The sequence below is a fragment of the Drosophila serrata genome, unplaced genomic scaffold (assembly GCF_035046125.1).
Source record: "Drosophila serrata isolate PLE 108 unplaced genomic scaffold, ASM3504612v1 contig_217, whole genome shotgun sequence".
Classification (NCBI taxonomy): domain Eukaryota; kingdom Metazoa; phylum Arthropoda; class Insecta; order Diptera; family Drosophilidae; genus Drosophila; species Drosophila serrata.
The window spans coordinates 2,202,223-2,222,440 of NW_028257115.1; the positions used below are offsets into that span (position 1 = coordinate 2,202,223).

General features: G+C 37.6%; 2 protein-coding genes across 5 annotated transcripts; one reads left to right on the plus strand and one right to left on the minus strand.

Moving 5' to 3' along the window:
- Positions 1–448: 448 nt before the first annotated feature.
- Myo61F (unconventional myosin 61F) lies at positions 449–19,841 on the minus strand. 4 transcript variants are annotated; one of them, XM_086829652.1, is made up of 7 exons: positions 19,497–19,841; positions 3,975–4,119; positions 3,788–3,903; positions 3,266–3,728; positions 934–3,197; positions 775–871; positions 449–681 (listed from the first exon to the last, which is right to left on the minus strand). In XM_086829652.1, exons 2-7 carry the CDS (start codon positions 4,098–4,100, stop codon positions 667–669), a joined length of 3,081 nt encoding a protein of 1,026 aa, XP_086685778.1. In that variant the 5' UTR covers positions 4,101–4,119; positions 19,497–19,841; the 3' UTR covers positions 449–666. The 4 variants fall into 4 exon arrangements, with proteins under 4 accessions (XP_086685778.1, XP_086685777.1, XP_086685776.1 ...); XM_086829651.1 differs by lacking the exon at positions 19,497–19,841 and adding an exon at positions 16,735–16,911; XM_086829650.1 differs by lacking the exon at positions 19,497–19,841 and adding an exon at positions 12,426–12,660.
- Positions 14,524–15,576, plus strand: LOC110186944 (uncharacterized). The gene is made up of 2 exons (XM_086829653.1): positions 14,524–14,758; positions 14,833–15,576. The coding sequence occupies exons 1-2, from the start codon at positions 14,662–14,664 to the stop codon at positions 15,531–15,533; spliced, it is 798 nt and encodes a 265-aa protein (XP_086685779.1). The 5' UTR covers positions 14,524–14,661; the 3' UTR covers positions 15,534–15,576.
- Positions 19,842–20,218: the final 377 nt, after the last annotated feature.

A 20,218-nucleotide genomic window follows, 5' to 3' on the forward strand; every position in this document is an offset into this window, starting at 1 on the left:
TCTGAATCTGTTGCTTAACATTTTACATCTTACAGGTCTAGAAAACCATTCTACACGTTTACGGACACTTGGGCTCGAGTTCTCATACATTTGGTAAAATTCTCACGTATGTATTGGTATTTCTTTATATTTTGTTTCTGGTCACTCTGAATCCCAAAGCTGTTATTTACCAGTCTACACTTCTAGATAACATTTTACTTGTTTACAGATACGTGTAGAATTCTTATGTAGAAATTAGAATTCATTAACAGATCTGCTATCATCCACAGAAACATTGTAAATTAACAGCAATATCGGTAACACTGGCCTTAGCTGATTCCTCAGACGGATTATCGATAATAGTTCCTAGTAATCGAATAGGTGGTAAAATTTAAATATTTAAAATAGTAGGAATATGAGACTTGGCCACGTTTCATATTCCTTAAAACACAATTACACAACCAATTAATTAGATATACAAAGTCTCATATATTTTCTTCTTTATAAACAATATACATTTAGATGGAACATTAATCATATAAAATCCAAATTACATATTTCGCTTCCGCGGGAGTTAACAAAAAATACATACATTAAGTACAGTATAAATACACGAATATAACAAAACAAACGTCGTTTGATTTAAAGCCACTTTTTGTTGTAGAAAGTCGTAGTAAATTCTCCTTCTTATTGTCCAGCAATCTAAGTTATACAAAAAGAGTGAAACGAGAAATTAAAATTGAGGTCGTAGTGATAAGAGGGTTTTTCCCTCGGCTAAAGAATGACGTCACTTACAACAACAAGGTGGTCCTTATCTCGCACCACACCCGGCTCCGCGCCCGTTCGAATGTCGATGACTCCTCCTTTGCCCTTGACCACGTTGTGCTCCAGCCTGCAAAACGAGATAAAAAGTTCTGAGTACCGATTATTATTTAAAGCCTAGAGAATACTTACGAATTCCTGTCCACAATGGAGACAATCTGAGCAGTGCCCACGGTGTCAATGATGTAGGTACTAAACTCGATGATGCGTGGAATGATCAGGATAAGGTCGCCCTTGTCCTTTTTCAGCTCAAGCGGTATGCGGATGACCATAAGGTCGTCGTTGTGGTTCGTCAGCGTAAAATCAATCTTCTCCAGCGGCAGGCGGTGCTTCTGCTTATACGTCTTGCCGTCCAGGACATAGATGGCCTTGTTGCTCAGCAGGATAAAGCGATCACGAGACTTGTAGCCATGACGATCGAACTTGGTGCAGAAAGACTGGTACTTCAGTTGCTCGCTGCCAAAGGTGCTGGCCACAAAGTCGTTGACTCGCTGAATGTGATCCTTGGGGATGCGATCCTCCTGGAACCAGGTTGACACGCTCGACGCATAGTTGTTTTTCTTGTTTTTGAACACCTTTTCGGCGAGCACCTTCAGTTCAAACTGGCGCTTCTGCTGCGGTGTCAGCTTGAGGCGGTAGATCCTGGCCAGGTGCAGGCGATGCAGGCGGTGCAGATACTCGGAGGCCTCCTGACAGTGGCCCGGTGCATGGGGCCAGCTCTTGTCAAGAACTTTTCTGGGCAACTCCTTCGCAAGCCGGAGTAGCCACATGCGCTTGGCATTGGCAATAAAGTCCTCATTGAAACCGTTGGGAGCTTCGTTCCGGGTAATGAATCCCTTGATGAAGGCCCTGATTTTGTCGGCCGCTTCCCTTCGCTGCTTAGCCGCCTGCTGGGCCAACTTGCGACGACAGTAGCTCTGCAGGACGATAACCTGGGCGCGGAGCTTAAGGTACTTTCTTCTCTGAATCAGTCCCTTCCAATGGGCCTGGATTATGGCCGCGATATCGTGCTTCTTGGCCTGGTACGCATCCTCCGTGTCGAACAGCGTCCTCGGCCAGCGAATAAAGAGCTTTGTCTCGCCCACGCGGTACTTCTCATCATCCCAGCCCAAATCCTTGACCAGCTGCTGCACTCCCGCCTTAGGACCACCTGGACCCTTGTAGTTCGGCCAGGTGGACTTGCTAAGTGACTTGTAGCGCTCCAGGAAGAGCTCATAGGTGCGACGATAGGCGAAGCCAGCTCTCCTTACCCGCAGGTTCTCCATGAGTCCCAAGTACTTAACCTGATGCAGCACCAACTGGTCGTTGAACACACCCGGCGTCTGTAGATCGTTGGGCTTGATGCAGCGAATGTAGCTTGGCTCCTTGCACATCAGGATGTCCATGAGGTTGTTCAACGAGGCGCGGAACTGGGTGATGGCTGTTTCCGGGCGTTTCAGGCTACGCAGCTCCTGCTCTGGGAAGCAGCTCTTCACAATTCCATTACCTGCCTTGCTGAGGGTCTCCTTCAGATCCCTGAAAAGCAAGTCGTTGTTCTTGTCGAGGAAGCCATGGACGCTGTAGGTTACCTCGCCAGCGTAGTGAACCAACCGGAATTCATCACGGAGCATTATCTTCTGGATGTGGGTCGGCGCCTTTTCATGGCAAACGTAGTGATGGTGCTGGGCCAGCTTGTTCGTAAGCTTCTCCAGGAATGTAATGTCCGTAGGCTCGCCCGGCCGCAGGCACTCCTCGTCTAGAATCGAGATGATACCCTTGTGCTTCTCCTCGATCAAATTGCAGATCACTTTGTTATCGAAGTACTCCACCGGGATCCACTCGATGCCCTCGCGACGGTACTCGTCCTGCTCAGACTTCAGTGTCAGCTCGATGAAAAGCTGCTGCAGCTTCTCGTTGCAGAAGTTAATGCAGAATTGCTCAAAGCTGTTCTTCTGGAATATCTCGAAGCCATAGATGTCCAGGATACCCATTACATTGGTCTTGGCGCCTCGAGTCTCCTTCGCCTGCAGCGAGATGTTTAGGCGCTGCACCAGCCACGAGAAGAGACGGTCGTACACGGCCTTGGCCAGCGCATCCCTGGCATAGATGGCCAGCTCTTGGTTCAGCGGTGAGGTCACCACATCACCACGAGCATCGATGGTGCGATGGGTCAGTGCCGCCTCCAGTTCGCCGGCATTTACGCCCAGGAGCCGAGCAGCGGTCACAACCAGATCACGGCTGTTTACCTTGGCATTGCCCTCTACCTCGCTGAATGCCACATTGCCCAAATGCAGGATACTGGCCACAATGCCGAAAATCTCGCGCTGCTCATCCTTGGTGAAATCGATTACACTGAGTGCCTGCTGCACCTGTCGGAAATTGTCAGCATCGTTGATGCTCGACACACTGCCCTTGAGCTGGAAAGAAAGTAATTAAGATGAAGGTTTATTAAGAATCCTCTAAAGAATCAATCATAGAAGCTCACCCCATCGGTTAGGTAGCTATAGGTATCCAGAGCCCGCTCCAAACGTAGCTCCTGTAGCAGGGTCTCATCGGCACCGGCCAGCAGCTGGTAAAAGATGTGGAAATTGCGCTCGCCGGCCATCTGGGCGACCACGCGAGACTTCTCCAGGAGGTAGTTCAGGATATTGCCACCAATTGGGGCACCCTTGAAGTCAAACTGGATGTCCATGTACTTGCCGAAGCGAGAGGAGTTGTCGTTGCGATTGGTCTTGGCATTGCCGAAGGCCTCCAGCACGGGATTGCTCTTCAGCAGCTTATCCTTGACGTCCTCCACGGTTGTTTGATTACCCGAGCAGGCGGCAATGAACTGCAGCACCTTCTTGGAGGCCTCGGTCTTGCCGGAACCACTCTCGCCCGAGATGAGGACGCACTGGCCACGGTTCTCCTCGATCAGCGAACGGAAGGCATTGTCCGTCACCGCGAAACTGAAGGGAAATTAATGAATATTATTTATTCAGGAGGGAATGCAAGATTAGACACTTACACATGTGGAGGCATCTCGTAAAAGTGCTTGTTCTTGTACTCCTTGATGTGGGCATCGGAGTAAATAGACAGCTGCTTGTAGGGATTCACCGAGATAAGCACCTGACCAATGTAGGTCTGCCAAGGGCGAAAGTTATGCAGGTATTAGATAGGCTAAAGAAAATATAGTTGAAATATGTTCAACTTACATAGATCAAATTCTCCTGGAAGCGTTTCTTCAAGTTCTCAATGAAGGCATCCTCGCTCTGGTAGTTCTCCAGCAACACAAAGTCCTGGACTCCAGCACGATCGCGTTCGTGCAATCCCGTCTCCATGTTGGGCAGACTTGTATAGCTTAAACGAAAGCATATTCAAAGATTTTATATAGAATGTACTTGATTTTGTTTTCCTGGTAAGATTCCGCTCTCTTCGATTTCTCTGTAATTTCCCCCACTTCCTGGGAAACTTCTCCTCCACCTCACCTCTCCAACTCAATAACCATTATCATTCACATACCTAATCTTACAACTAAGCAAAAAGGGTTGCCATGTTTTAACCTGCTGCGTTGATTAGAGGACAAGAAACCTCTTGAGAACACATATACCCATTCCATTTTGATAAGATTTACGTAAAGTATAGGCTTGGGAATTTATAAAGAAACAACGCGACGGAAATGAAAGCTTCAGTTCACAAATAACAACTGAAGTTTAAATGCAATGCAATGACTTCATGCAATGATACAATATCCAATATTGTTTTTATCACAAGCCAAACCAATCCAAATCTTTTGGTATTTATAGTAGTCTCGAAATAATTGTGGGCAGGTGCAATTCAACCTTATCAATGCCATATTTCATTAGTAGTCGAAGCAGAGGGGACTGACTTTATAGCTTCTACTGATATGGGACGGGGTAAATCCATAAAGAGCCCGATTACGCAATGGATTTTGAGCTTCCAAATCCCTCAAATAATACTATAAGCCATCTTAAGGAGTTATGTGGGTTTGCACTTTGATATGTTATCAATCTCTTGACTAGATCACATTTTCGTTGGAGCCTCTACCTTGTCATGGTTATTCGATTGAGTCCTTGTTCCACTGGGGCAACGATGATCTTCACTGGGAATCCCTCCTGATCTCTGAACGTTTCACACTATCTAATCTCTCTCTATCTATGGCAGAGATGTCAGAATTCGCACATATTCCGCCCGTTGACGGTTCTGATGGCAAACTAACGCGATCCGCTGGCAGTTGAGGTGTTTTAACCATCAATACTTCTCTGCTCTACATATCAATTGGCCTCGTAGCTATATTTTTATCAACGATAATATAACTCTAGCTATACGGAGGAGAGCAATGGGTCGCCGCCGCTGCCAATCAGTCCTCCGATTAGATAAAGCTTTTCTGCTTTCGCAAAACTAAACGCGGGACTCAGGTCTTGGTCAGAACCATGACAATATCCCAAACCCAAGAGGTAAAGCTATTCCGGACCGGAATCCGGTATCTTATATTATGATTTATATATGAGTCAATCCTAAAGTTATACGTTCTCATCTTGAGTTTTGATGGAGTGCGAGTAAACAATATGATTCAAAATTTTAAATTTTTATTAAACAACTAAGTTTCGCACTTAATTTAGATAAAATATTGTTGGGATCATATACAGAGGGGAATAAAAGAATTGTTTACACATATATGACTCATGTTCTATCACATTGCACATGGGGAGACGTTCTTGATAGATATTTCGCTTGAAAGATTGTACAAGCTTGTAGAGATACTATAACCTAATTTACTCTTTGTTTTCGACCAGATTTTTAACTAAAATTGTGTTAAATCCAACAGGCTGGATTTTAAGCCTGAAAAAAATAAGAAAATTAGGATTTCGTATACCCTTTTCAGGGTATTACATTTTTTGTCACATGACTGCAAAGCAGTGAAGGAGTCATTTCCGACCCTATAAACCATATATATTCTTGATCAGCATCGACAGCCCAGTCGTTCTAGCCATGTTTGGTCAAAAAATAAATTTTTAAAATTTTTCCGAAATTTGAAAATTTTATAAGGGGTTACATCATTAAAATTGCCAAAATTTGACAAAAAATTGAATTTTTTAACTTTAAAAACTGAGTATGCAGTTTCGTTATTCTACTAAAAACTAGCATAGAACAGCTTTCCGAATTAAAATGAATTAGTTTTTGGCTTAGTTATGAGTTTTTTCAAACTATAATTTTTGGGAAAAATTGTCTGTTTTTATACCCTTTTGCGGGTTTTTATAATTTCAGTCAGAAACTTATAGCAACATCAACAAACGTAACGTAACGTAACAAACGAATCAAAATGAATGCAATTTTGGCTTAATTATGATGTTTGGAAAACCCAGATTATTTAAGAAAATTGTCTGTTTTTATACCTTTTTGCAGAGTATAGCTTCAGTCAGAAGATTAAAACGCAGTGAAGGAGTCTTTTTCGACCCTATAAACCATATATATTCTTGATCAGCACCAACAGCCCAGTCGTTCTAGCCATGTTTGGTCAAAAAATAAATTTTTTACATTTTTCCGAAAATTGGAAATTTTATAAGGGGTTACATCATTAAAATTGCCAAAATTTGACAAAAAATAGAATTTTTTATATTTAAAAACTGAGTATGCAGCTTTGTTAATCTACTAAAAACTAGCATAGAACAGCTTTCCGAATTAAAATGATTTAATTTTTGGCTTAGTTATGAGTTTTTTCAAACTATGATTTTTCGGAAAAATTGTCTGTTTTTATACCTTTTTGCCTGTTTTTTTAATTTCAGTCAGAAACTTATAGCAGCATCAACAAACGCAGTATGCAGATTTGTTAGTGCTATAAAAACTTGCACAGAAAAGTTTTCCGAATCAAAATTAATGCTATTTTGGCTTAATTATGATGTTTGGAAAACCCAGATTATTTAAGAAAATTGTCTGTTTTTATACCTTTTTGCAGAGTATAGCTTCAGTCAGAAGATTAAAACGCAGTGAAGGAGTCTTTTTCGACCCTATAAACCATATATATTCTTGATCAGCACCAACAGCCCAGTCGTTCTAGCCATGTTTGGTCAAAAAATAAATTTTTTACATTTTTCCGAAAATTGGAAATTTTATAAGGGGTTACATCATTAAAATTGCCAAAATTTGACAAAAAATAGAATTTTTTATATTTAAAAACTGAGTATGCAGCTTTGTTAATCTACTAAAAACTAGCATAGAACAGCTTTCCGAATTAAAATGATTTAATTTTTGGCTTAGTTATGCGTTTTTTCAAACTATGATTTTTCGGAAAAATTGTCTGTTTTTATACCTTTTTGCCTGTTTTTTTAATTTCAGTCAGAAACTTATAGCAGCATCAACAAACGCAGTATGCAGATTTGTTAGTGCTATAAAAACTTGCACAGAAAAGTTTTCCGAATCAAAATTAATGCTATTTTGGCTTAATTATGATGTTTGGAAAACCCAGATTATTTAAGAAAATTGTCTGTTTTTATACCTTTTTGCAGAGTATAGCTTCAGTCAGAAGATTAAAACGCAGTGAAGGAGTCTTTTTCGACCCTATAAACCATATAAATTCTTGATCAGCACCAACAGCCCAGTCGTTCTAGCCATGTTTGGTCAAAAAATAAATTTTTTACATTTTTCCGAAAATTGGAAATTTTGTAAGGGGTTACATCATTAAAATTGCCAAAATTTGACAAAAAATAGAATTTTTTATATTTAAAAACTGAGTATGCAGCTTTGTTAATCTACTAAAAACTAGCATAGAACAGCTTTCCGAATTAAAATGATTTAATTTTTGGCTTAGTTATGAGTTTTTTCAAACTATGATTTTTCGGAAAAATTGTCTGTTTTTATACCTTTTTGCCTGTTTTTTTAATTTCAGTCAGAAACTTATAGCAGCATCAACAAACGCAGTATGCAGATTTGTTAGTGCTATAAAAACTTGCACAGAAAAGTTTTCCGAATCAAAATTAATGCTATTTTGGCTTAATTATGATGTTTGGAAAACTCAGATTATTTAAGAAAATTGTCTGATTTTATACCTTTTTGCAGAGTATAGCTTCAGTCAGAAGATTAAAACGCAGTGAAGGAGTCTTTTTCGACCCTATAAACCATATATATTCTTGATCAGCACCAACAGCCCAGTCGTTCTAGCCATGTTTGGTCAAAAAATAAATTTTTTACATTTTTCCGAAAATTGGAAATTTTATAAGGGGTTACATCATTAAAATTGCCAAAATTGGACAAAAAATAGAATTTTTTATATTTAAAAACTGAGTATGCAGCTTTGTTAATCTACTAAAAACTAGCATAGAACAGCTTTCCGAATTAAAATGATTTAATTTTTGGCTTAGTTATGAGTTTTTTCAAACTATGATTTTTCGGAAAAATTGTCTGTTTTTATACCTTTTTGCCTGTTTTTTTAATTTCAGTCAGAAACTTATAGCAGCATCAACAAACGCAGTATGCAGATTTGTTAGTGCTATAAAAACTTGCACAGAAAAGTTTTTCGAATCAAAATTAATGCTATTTTGGCTTAATTATGATGTTTGGAAAACCCAGATTATTTAAGAAAATTGTCTGTTTTTATACCTTTTTGCAGAGTATAGCTTCAGTCAGAAGATTAAAACGCAGTGAAGGAGTCTTTTTCGACCCTATAAACCATATATATTCTTGATCAGCACCAACAGCCCAGTCGTTCTAGCCATGTTTGGTCAAAAAATAAATTTTTTACATTTTTCCGAAAATTGGAAATTTTATAAGGGGTTACATCATTAAAATTGCCAAAATTTGACAAAAAATAGAATTTTTTATATTTAAAAACTGAGTATGCAGCTTTGTTAATCTACTAAAAACTAGCATAGAACAGCTTTCCGAATTAAAATGATTTAATTTTTGGCTTAGTTATGCGTTTTTTCAAACTATGATTTTTCGGAAAAATTGTCTGTTTTTATACCTTTTTGCCTGTTTTTTTAATTTCAGTCAGAAACTTATAGCAGCATCAACAAACGCAGTATGCAGATTTGTTAGTGCTATAAAAACTTGCACAGAAAAGTTTTCCGAATCAAAATTAATGCTATTTTGGCTTAATTATGATGTTTGGAAAACCCAGATTATTTAAGAAAATTGTCTGTTTTTATACCTTTTTGCAGAGTCTAGAAACAGACAATTTTTCCGAAAAATCATAGTTTGAAAAAACTCATAACTAAGCCAAAAATTAAATCATTTTAATTCGGAAAGCTGTTCTATGCTAGTTTTTAGTAGATTAACAAAGCTGCATACTCAGTTTTTAAATATAAAAAATTCTATTTTTTGTCAAATTTTGGCAATTTTAATGATGTAACCCCTTATAAAATTTCCAATTTTCGGAAAAATGTAAAAAATGTATTTTTTGACCAAACATGGCTAGAACGACTGGGCTGTTGGTGCTGATCAAGAATATATATGGTTTATAGGGTCGAAAAAGACTCCTTCACTGCGTTTTAATCTTCTGACTGAAGCTATACTCTGCAAAAAGGTATAAAAACAGACAATTTTCTTAAATAATCTGGGTTTTCCAAACATCATAATTAAGCCAAAATAGCATTAATTTTGATTCGGAAAACTTTTCTGTGCAAGTTTTTATAGCACTAACAAATCTGCATACTGCGTTTGTTGATGCTGCTATAAGTTTCTGACTGAAATTAAAAAAACAGGCAAAAAGGTATAAAAACAGACAATTTTTCCGAAAAATCATAGTTTGAAAAAACTCATAACTAAGCCAAAAATTAAATCATTTTAATTCGGAAAGCTGTTCTATGCTAGTTTTTAGTAGATTAACAAAGCTGCATACTCAGTTTTTAAATATAAAAAATTCTATTTTTGTCAAATTTTGGCAATTTTAATGATGTAACCCCTTATAAAATTTCCAATTTTCGGAAAAATGTAAAAAATTTATTTTTTGACCAAACATGGCTAGAACGACTGGGCTGTTGGTGCTGATCAAGAATATATATGGTTTATAGGGTCGAAAAAGACTCCTTCACTGCGTTTTAATCTTCAGACTGAAGCTGTACTCTGCAAAAAGGTATAAAAACAGACAATTTTCTTAAATAATCTGGGTTTTCCAAACATCATAATTAAGCCAAAATAGCATTAATTTTGATTCGGAAAACTTTTCTGTGCAAGTTTTTAAAGCACTAACAAATCTGCATACTGCGTTTGTTGATGCTGCTATAAGTTTCTGACTGAAATTAAAAAAACAGGCAAAAAGGTATAAAAACAGACAATTTTTTCCGAAAAATCATAGTTTGAAAAAACGCATAACTAAGCCAAAAATTAAATCATTTTAATTCGGAAAGCTGTTCTATGCTAGTTTTTAGTAGATTAACAAAGCTGCATACTCAGTTTTTAAATATAAAAAATTCTATTTTTTGTCAAATTTTGGCAATTTTAATGATGTAACCCCTTATAAAATTTCCAATTTTCGGAAAAATGTAAAAAATTTATTTTTTGACCAAACATGGCTAGAACGACTGGGCTGTTGGTGCTGATCAAGAATATATATGGTTTATAGGGTCGAAAAAGACTCCTTCACTGCGTTTTAATCTTCTGACTGAAGCTATACTCTGCAAAAAGGTATAAAAACAGACAATTTTCTTAAATAATCTGGGTTTTCCAAACATCATAATTAAGCCAAAATAGCATTAATTTTGATTCGGAAAACTTTTCTGTGCAAGTTTTTATAGCCCTAACAAATCTGCATACTGCGTTTGTTGATGCTGGTATAAGTTTCTAACTGAAATTAAAAAAACAGGCAAAAAGGTATAAAAACAGACAATTTTTCCGAAAAATCATAGTTTGAAAAAACGCATAACTAAGCCAAAAATTAAATCATTTTAATTCGGAAAGCTGTTCTATGCTAGTTTTTAGTAGAATAACGAAACTGCATACTCAGTTTTTAAAGTTAAAAAATTCAATTTTTTGTCAAATTTTGGCAATTTTAATGATGTAACCCCTTATAAAATTTCCAATTTTCGGAAAAATGTAAAAAATTTATTTTTTGACCAAACATGGCTAGAACGACTGGGCTGTTGGTGCTGATCAAGAATATATATGGTTTATAGGGTCGAAAAAGACTCCTTCACTGCGTTTTAATCTTCTGACTGAAGCTATACTCTGCAAAAAGGTATAAAAACAGACAATTTTCTTAAATAATCTGGGTTTTCCAAACATCATAATTAAGCCAAAATAGCATTAATTTTGATTCGGAAAACTTTTCTGTGCAAGTTTTTATAGCACTAACAAATCTGCATACTGCGTTTGTTGATGCTGCTATAAGTTTCTGACTGAAATTAAAAAAACAGGCAAAAAGGTATAAAAACAGACAATTTTTCCGAAAAATCATAGTTTGAAAAAACGCATAACTAAGCCAAAAATTAAATCATTTTAATTCGGAAAGCTGTTCTATGCTAGTTTTTAGTAGATTAACAAAGCTGCATACTCAGTTTTTAAATATAAAAAATTCTATTTTTTGTCAAATTTTGGCAATTTTAATGATGTAACCCCTTATAAAATTTCCAATTTTCGGAAAAATGTAAAAAATTTATTTTTTGACCAAACATGGCTAGAACGACTGGGCTGTTGGTGCTGATCAAGAATATATATGGTTTATAGGGTCGAAAAAGACTCCTTCACTGCGTTTTAATCTTCTGACTGAAGCTATACTCTGCAAAAAGGTATAAAAACAGACAATTTTCTTATATAATCTGGGTTTTCCAAACATCATAATTAAGCCAAAATAGCATTAATTTTGATTCGGAAAACTTTTCTGTGCAAGTTTTTATAGCACTAACAAATCTGCATACTGCGTTTGTTGATGCTGCTATAAGTTTCTGACTGAAATTAAAAAAACAGGCAAAAAGGTATAAAAACAGACAATTTTTCCGAAAAATCATAGTTTGAAAAAACTCATAACTAAGCCAAAAATTAAATCATTTTAATTCGGAAAGCTGTTCTATGCTAGTTTTTAGTAGATTAACAAAGCTGCATACTCAGTTTTTAAATATAAAAAATTCTATTTTTTGTCCAATTTTGGCAATTTTAATGATGTAACCCCTTTTTTTGTCCAATTTTGGCAATTTTCCAATTCTCGGAAAAATGTAAAAACTTTATTTTTTGACCAAACATGGCTAGAACGACTGGGCTATTGGTGCTGATCAATAATATATATGGTTTATAGGGTCGGAAAAGACTCCTTCACTGCGTTTTAACCTTCTGACTGAAGCTATACTCTGCAAAAAGGTATGAAAATTGAGACAAATTTCCTAAAAATTCTATGTTTTCCAAACATCATAATTAAGCTAAAATAGCATAATAGCATAATAGCCAATAAATCATTAATTTTAATTCAGAAAACGGTTATATGCTAATTTTTCATAGATTAACATCCTAATAAAAACTAACGTAGGAGCGGTTTCCGAATTAAAATTGATTAATTTTTGGATTAGTTATTAAAAATCAAAACTGCAAGAGTATTCAAATTTTAGCTCTCCGACGCTTTCTTCCTTTCTCGTTCAATTTTAAAATCATAGTAATGAAAAGAGATTCACCCAAAACAGTTTATATTTGTTTTTAAGTCATTTTAGAATAAATTCGCTCACTTGGGACAGTTATCCATATTTCAGTTGATAAATAAGGTTTCAACTTCTGAATGATCACTGATTAAAAATTATAGTATCAAAACAAATTCACGAATTTCGAATATAATCAGCATATTCAATACAGTTTGTTTTAATACTTTTAAACAACAACTAATAGTTGTTAACTAAATCGATTTCCCGGATAGTTTCCCTGTTGTTTTAGCGAACTTTGCGGCCTAGAGATCTTTCGCTGACTGTCTCATAAAAATGAATTCGTTGAGTCAGCACTCTCATTCCCATTTCGAAGCCAGACTCTGGGGCGGACCCCGACTCCGATCGCTCTCACATTAGCGCCGTGTTATCAGCTATCAGTTCGCTAAATAAGTCATTGTCGAAGGCAAACATTGTAAGTAAGTAGTTCGTACACACACTCATGCACACCCTTGGTATCAATTGATGTCGCTTTTGTTTTGTTGTTTCCCAACGATAGGTGATCAATGGAGGCGGAGGAAAAGAGATCTCGCCGAGACAAGGCCCTGGACTAATTGCAAAATGTTTGCCGGCAATTCAAGACTGAAGGTCTAGTTGCAGGAATTCTCGAGCTCCAAGAGATCGACAAACACGTCCCAGCTCTGTGGCAAGTTGGTGTTTGTCACATAATTGGTTAATTGCACGTAGGACTGAGATGGCTGTGGATAGCGAAACATGTCTTCGAGAATCGTTTATAAAGGTGTATGGCATAATGGGAGACAGACATGGCTTTACCATTTAATTTCCGCACCTTAAGGTAATTTATAGACGCCTGAGGTTATGCTACAAAACATATATAAATGGGAAGGCAAAAATCGTTAAGGTTCTCAACATCCAGATACCCCATCCCGTAGAGCTAGACAGAAATAGATATAGACAGTTTGTAGACGACTTTTGGCACGCATTGATAACAAAGTTATTTCTACACAACAAATTTAATTAGGTGTCCTAACAGAACAGACATTAATATGATAAGATAAACTCATTACGGGTTATTGATAAATATAAATACCTTAATAATTTCGGGAACATCATAAATATAAATAGATGGGTGAATATCAAAGTTCTAATTACGTGATTAAATTATTATTTATTCAGTAATAGTTAATTGTTTTCTCTTTAAATCAAGGTTTGTTTATTGAAATATTAAAACTTTGACTTTTTTTACTGAGAACTATCGCATAAAAGTTCTTTAATCACAACCTATTTTTGGAAGTAACTAGTGTGATCATTTCCCTTACGAATTAAATTTTAAAATATTTATATTCCCTTTTCGAGGGTATCAAAAGCATTAAACTTTCCCCATGTGGTTTTTTTCCTTTCCTGAGGGAGTCGCCTTCTTGTCGGCTTTTGATCCACGCATTCTTTTGTCGCCATTCAGCTTTTGTAATTGAGTGGAGAACTGGTTTCTCTGCTCCACAATCATGATGTAACATAAGAGAGAAGAACTCCAGCTCTTAGTGGAATCGGACAACTCGTAAACATGTCTACGACACACGACCCATAACGGAACCCAAAAATGTTTATCCCACCCCAAACGCGCATAAGTTCTTAACTTTTTATTTCAACACTGAACAAAATCGATGGAAGATCGAGCCAAGAACTTAAAATTTTAAATTGATTGTTGCTTCTGAAGGAAGGATTGAAAGAATTCTAGCTTTGTCTTTTGATGGCTTATTTTTATTACATTTCAAAATAACATTTTAATATAAGGCTAACTCGGATATCCATAAAATAAAACCAAGAACAAACAGGTAAGGAAATTCTTAAATACTAGGCCAAGATAAATACAAATGGATAAAGATAAAGAGCCTAAATAAACCATCTTTAAGTTAATAGTGTTGATTTTCGATTATTTTTTCCTTCAGTGCAATAAGCTTTCTAGATCTGCATATAAATGACGTCATATATCAATTGACTATAGATATTGAACTCTTAAATGTGCGTTGACTTAATGCACTGCTGGCCGAGCGATTAAAGAACTTAAAAAGATCGAGAATCGAAGAACAGAGAATCGAGAATGTGTTAAGAAGTGGGAAGATCTCACAAAGCCCCTATGGTTCGTATGCAAATTAATGAGTGTAGTTATTAGAACGGTGCCTTGATCGATCCGAGATCGAGAACAAAAATCTAGAGATCGGAGCGATGAAGAAAAGAAAGCCAGTCCAAATTTGGGCCACTATTCTAATGAGAAAACCGGGCACAAAACGATGCCCGGGAACTGGAGATGCATCGACTGCGTATAAAAAGGGAATGCAGCTGCAGTGGTCAAGTTATTACCATCATGGCGATCATGGATCGAAGAGTGACTGCGATTTGTCTGGGTGAGTATAAGTTATTTTAAAAATCTTCTAGAAGGGATCCCTATTAACTCGGAACTCGTTCTCCTTCAATGCAGTTCTCCTGCTGCAGCTGGTGGGCCACGGTTGGGGCTTCCAGGACAAGGCCCCAGTGCAGAGCAGCCTGGTGACCGGTCAGGCCAGGAACGATAAGCAGCAACAGGTGCTGGACGAAACGCTGGGCAGTGGTCGAGGAATCGACGAGCACCTACTGAAGACCATTGGTAAGGGCGGCATCAAGCTGGTGACAACCTACGGCGCCTCGACGACCACCCCGAAACCGTCAGTACATCAACATCATTACTATTATCCACCAGAGGATCAGCAGCATCCGCGCCAGTACGGCTATGGTCCGCCGCCGCCATGGTCGCATACTCCGCCCATTTACCCGCCGCCACCGTCACGTCCCTGGGGACCGCCGCCTCCACCACCGCCAGTGCCAGGACCACAGCCTCCTTCATTCTACAATCCCTACTACAATCCCTACAACTACTACGGAGGATACGGTGGCTATGGCTATCCTGGCTATGGGGGCTATCCTGGCTTCGGCGGCTATCCCGGCTATCCGTTCTATCCCTTCTATCGGTCCTCGGCCGGCGGCGATGGGGATAACCAGGTACCTGGACCCGATGGCCTAACGCCCTCGCCCATTCCGGGTGTCTTCCAGGGCCGCGCCGTGCTCTCCCAGAACTTCCTAGAGGGTAGGAATAGTGCCAACATTGTGCCACTGTATCATCTTCTCCAAATGGCCAGGACTTAGGAAATTGAGCTATTAAGTGAAGGATTGGCCATAATTGAATAAAAGTTTTAGAATTCTTGAAGACGCAATTGAAATTTCAACAATGGAGTTTGATTTAGGGGAAACTTTAAAGTCTTTCAGGAAAATAACCTGATAGATATTTAACAGAGTAACAACAATGGAAACTAACTTCGGTAAGCCAAAGTTTATATTAATATCCTAGAAGTTTGAATTGAATTGATCCAATCGGAAATCGATCTGAATAAATTAATTTGTTAAATTGGTATTTTCGATATATTTATTTGAGAATTTTTTCGATAAATCAAAGTTTAAAAAAATAATAACTAAGCCAAAAATGCATTAAATTCAATTTGGAATCCGTTTCTATGTAAGTTTTTAATATGTTAATAAATCTCCATACTACATTTAAAATTTTAAAAACTAAAAACTTTAATACATTTTTTAAAATTTTAACGATGTAACCCCTTATAAAATTTTGAAAAAAATTGGGAAAAAAAATTGTTTCTCCCCTACATGCCCAGATATATATGATTTATAGGTTCGGAAATGACTCCATCACAATCTGAAACGGAGCCACGATCCAGACAACAGTTTTAGTCCTCCAATTAAACTTATCAAATCGCAATAATACCTTAAACAAATCTTTAGAAAGTAACAAAAATCTTGCCATGTAATCGATCCCAACTTATGGCCTGAGAATATCCGAAATACAAAGCTTTTAAGAATCACTACTCATGAATGGATCATTAGGTTTGCCACAGAGCATACTTATTACTAAAAGGCCGCTGACTGAAAGCATCGATGATCGAATTTGTTCAGAGTCTGAATTTCAGACGATCGTTCAGTCATCGCCACATTTCTCTCTCCCTCCCCGGTTTCTGATAAATTAAAATTCAAAGTTTGCAATGTGTGGTTGAGTTGAGTTGAGCGAAACTCACAAATCTGGACTCGCCCGCTGAGCTGAGTCACCCGCACATTTTCGGGGACGAGGCCCCGAGGAGATCTTGCCGGCATCTGTGACGCATAGCAAGTATCCAAAGCCTCGGATAACCATTAAGTATTGAACAATCACTGGTGACATTCTCGTTTGCTGTTTTCTTAGCACCATTGCTACCCATAAAAAGCGTCAACAGACGGCTGATCTTGAACGCGACTTACAGAAAAAAAATCTGCTGAAATAAGGTTTCATTTTATCTTTTACCTTTTTATTGAAATTGCTTGAAAGCAGACTTTTGGCTTGCACACACTCACTCACGTTGAATAAGTAAAAATACGTTTTTCTGCTAGATTGACAAAAATCCGATTCGTTGTAATTGGGATCCCAACACGAGCTGGCTACGACACTCACTCCTCCATCGCCGTTCTGGCAATGTGGAAATGGAATTGAAAGACTCCCGGGTTCTCGTCAATCGTGGTTTTATGACAAGTGGATCGACTTTTGCTATGTGTGTGTTTTGTGCTCACTGAGGTACCTCCAATCGAGTAGGGCATATGACCATGAATGGCTCCGATAAATATTTGTGTGAGGGTGGGATAAATAATATCCAAGGGGGAACAACTTACTGGGAGTTGGGTTTCGGATTGAATGTGGAATAAATAGTCTTTTGAAAATTACTTTGGAATTTAAATATGTAGAGTAATGAGAAATATGAATATGAAATCAATCAATCATACATAAAAAATAATTAATTAGTTAGTAAACAAAAAAGATCATCCATTAATAATCTTCCCATTCATAAAAATAGGGCATTCTAAAAGTCAACTTTACCCCCCTAATTCAGGGCATTTGCAAATCTTTCTTGGAAAACTCAATGCTTCAATGGTTATGTGGACGTTTATAACAATCGCTCGGGGTCTTGGCATTTCCCCTTTACTTTAATATCTTATCAAATCAGCTCTTTTTAATGGGAAATAAACGAAAGTCATAAAATGCAATGGGCCCCGAAAGAGATACTACACCCTGTATGTGTACATGATCAATTGTTATATCAGTGAAATTGGTTGAACCCCGGTAAAGAGATAACGCGCGATACCGACCGAAACCGATAAGGGAAAGTTCAAGTTTGTCATCAAAGCTTTACACTGTTTTTTATCGGTTGGTTGTGGGTGTGGATACCACATAGTTGGCGTAAGATTTGCTTAAATGTTTAATGTGGTAAAGCCGCTAGACAAGGCTAGGGCGATAATAAATATGTATCACAATTAACCGAACCAAAAGGCGTGCAATTTTATTTCCTTCTCTCGGGGTCTGGGTTCTTTACCTCTTTTGTCTTTTTGTTTGGCCAGTTAGTTGGCAAAAAGACTTGGCATTACATCATTACCAAAATAATCTTCTGTTTCTGTGTATCTGCTCCCTCGGCATGGTTTTCCAACTCGTTTCATTTGGGTGCCAAGTGTGAGGCAATGACATTGAGGCCAGTGCTTTATGCACTCGAAAAAAGAGGTCCTAAAGTGTATGAATCATTACTTGTAGAACTTGTTTTCAGTTTTTATTCTTCTTAACAAAGAAGTGTTGACCGTCAACTAAGAACATTACATATAAGACCTCAATTAAGTCTTAAATTATTTAATATTCTGTTTGAATTCCTTATTCCATACCATTAACTTAATTTCAAGCATATTTTTATGTAGTATTTTCTCAAAGTGTAGCATTATTGTTATTTGTTTGTATTTAAACAGCTGCCAGATTTGGCAAATCATTTGGTTTCTCGATCGATTGCAGTTGCTTATTTTTAAGCAGCTTATGGCCACAGTTTTCAAAATTGGGTCAATTTAATGGAGGGCCGCAACAGTTTGTCAATGAAATCGAAATTTAATACATTTTCAATTGGTCAGCGAGGCAGGGGAGTACATGTGTACATAACATATATATATCTGAGTGTATATCCCTCCACGCTGCATACTGATTACTCATAGCCCCGCTCTCACACAAATCCATACGCAGTGTTGACCCTCTTTGGCTGTGTGTGTGCCTGAGTCTGTCTGTGTCTATTTGTTCCTGCTATAAAACCAGGACAAACAGACTTAGCTTGCGGTGGGGCGAGGAAGACGGGCAGGTGAACCCCAACCACCACAGCCACACATCCTCGATGGAGGCCATGGTGTGCGTGAGGAAGAAGCCACAACAGGAAGCAGGAGGAACATCGAGAGAGAGAGAGAGAGAGGAGAGAAAGAGCGAAATTGATGTGCCTAAACGTTCGCTTTATTAGAGGAGCATCACCGTAAACCAGATCTCCTCTTCGATTTGTGGCTGCTTCCACGGTGAGAAAAACTAAATACTTTGCTTAAAGTTGTGGTATTTCAATTATTTTCAAAATTTTATAAAGAGTTACATCGTTAAAACTTTCCAAAATTGATACAAATTTTAATTTTTTTTTAAATGTTAAATATATTATGCAGCTTCCCCAATTGAAATTAATGCATTTTTGGCTTAGTTATGATACATTTCCCATGATCCAATTGAAAACAAACTTAGTCTCCCAGAAGTTAAATCAATGGATTATTTTTAAACAAGTTTTTTCCAGTGCATCCTGGCTTTTGTAGCTATTTTTTTCTTTTCTTTTGTAGCTTTTGTTGCGTTTGGTGTCCAAGTTCAAATCGTGCAAAGGAAAGAAAGCAGCGGAAGACGCTGCAGATCACGACCACAGGCAAACCGGCAGAACCGCTTTTTCGAATTTATTTCTTTTTTGTTGTTTTTGCACCGCATATTGCTTATGATATTTTTTTAGTTTTTTAATTTTTTTACATTTTTCGTGTCATCTCCCGGTGCTTTTAACATTTGTAAGCTGTCAGGATATGCAAAGATCGGTAGTGGTAATTGGTTTTATAGGCCAACGGGGCCATGTCTTATGGCGGATTAATAAGAAGCTCGGACAACCGATTGACAAATTGGACAGCAAGCTCAGCATATTTGTAAGCGGGCCTCCTAAGTACGCATAATTTCACCTCGTTATTTGTTTCTACCTGTTTGAGTTTCTTTTTCGATGCGGGTACCGTTAGCTTGACCCGGCGCTCCAGGTGACAGCGGCAAAAAAACGATCGAGCCGCGAACTTGTCGGGAGTGTGTGTTTTATTTGTTTATTTTGTTGTTGTTTAATGAAAAATCGAGGCCAAGGCGGCAACAGCACTTGCACTGCCACACACACATACACTGTGGTCTTCGTGCCTGTCGTTTAATATTTTACACCCCACACGCCCTACGCATTCAAATGAGAAAAGTGCCCAAAAAGTTCTCGACCCGATAATAAATATTAAACACGCGGCTTTTCCCGCACGCGAGTGCGCTTTGCAAAAGTTGAAACTTAACTGACTTCGTCGGGTTTCGATTTGCCGCCACATTTTGCAAACAGCTGATGTCGTATTTATCGATACATCAAAACAACAGGCTGTTGAGTTCGATGTGATCGTTATCGAATTAAATTTTTAAGATCGTTTTTTTATACTCTTGCATGGTATTATAATTTAAGTCTACGCAGTTTTCTTTACAAATTTTTGAAAATTTTATGAGGGGTTACATCGTTAAAATTTTCAAAAATTGAAAAAATAAATTTGAATTTTTTAAAATTGTAAATTGAGTTTACAGATTTATAAACTCAATAAAAATGTAAATAGGAAAGCTTTCCGAATTAAAATCAATGAATTTTTGGCTTAGTTATGATCGTTATGATTTTCATTGCAATGGTATT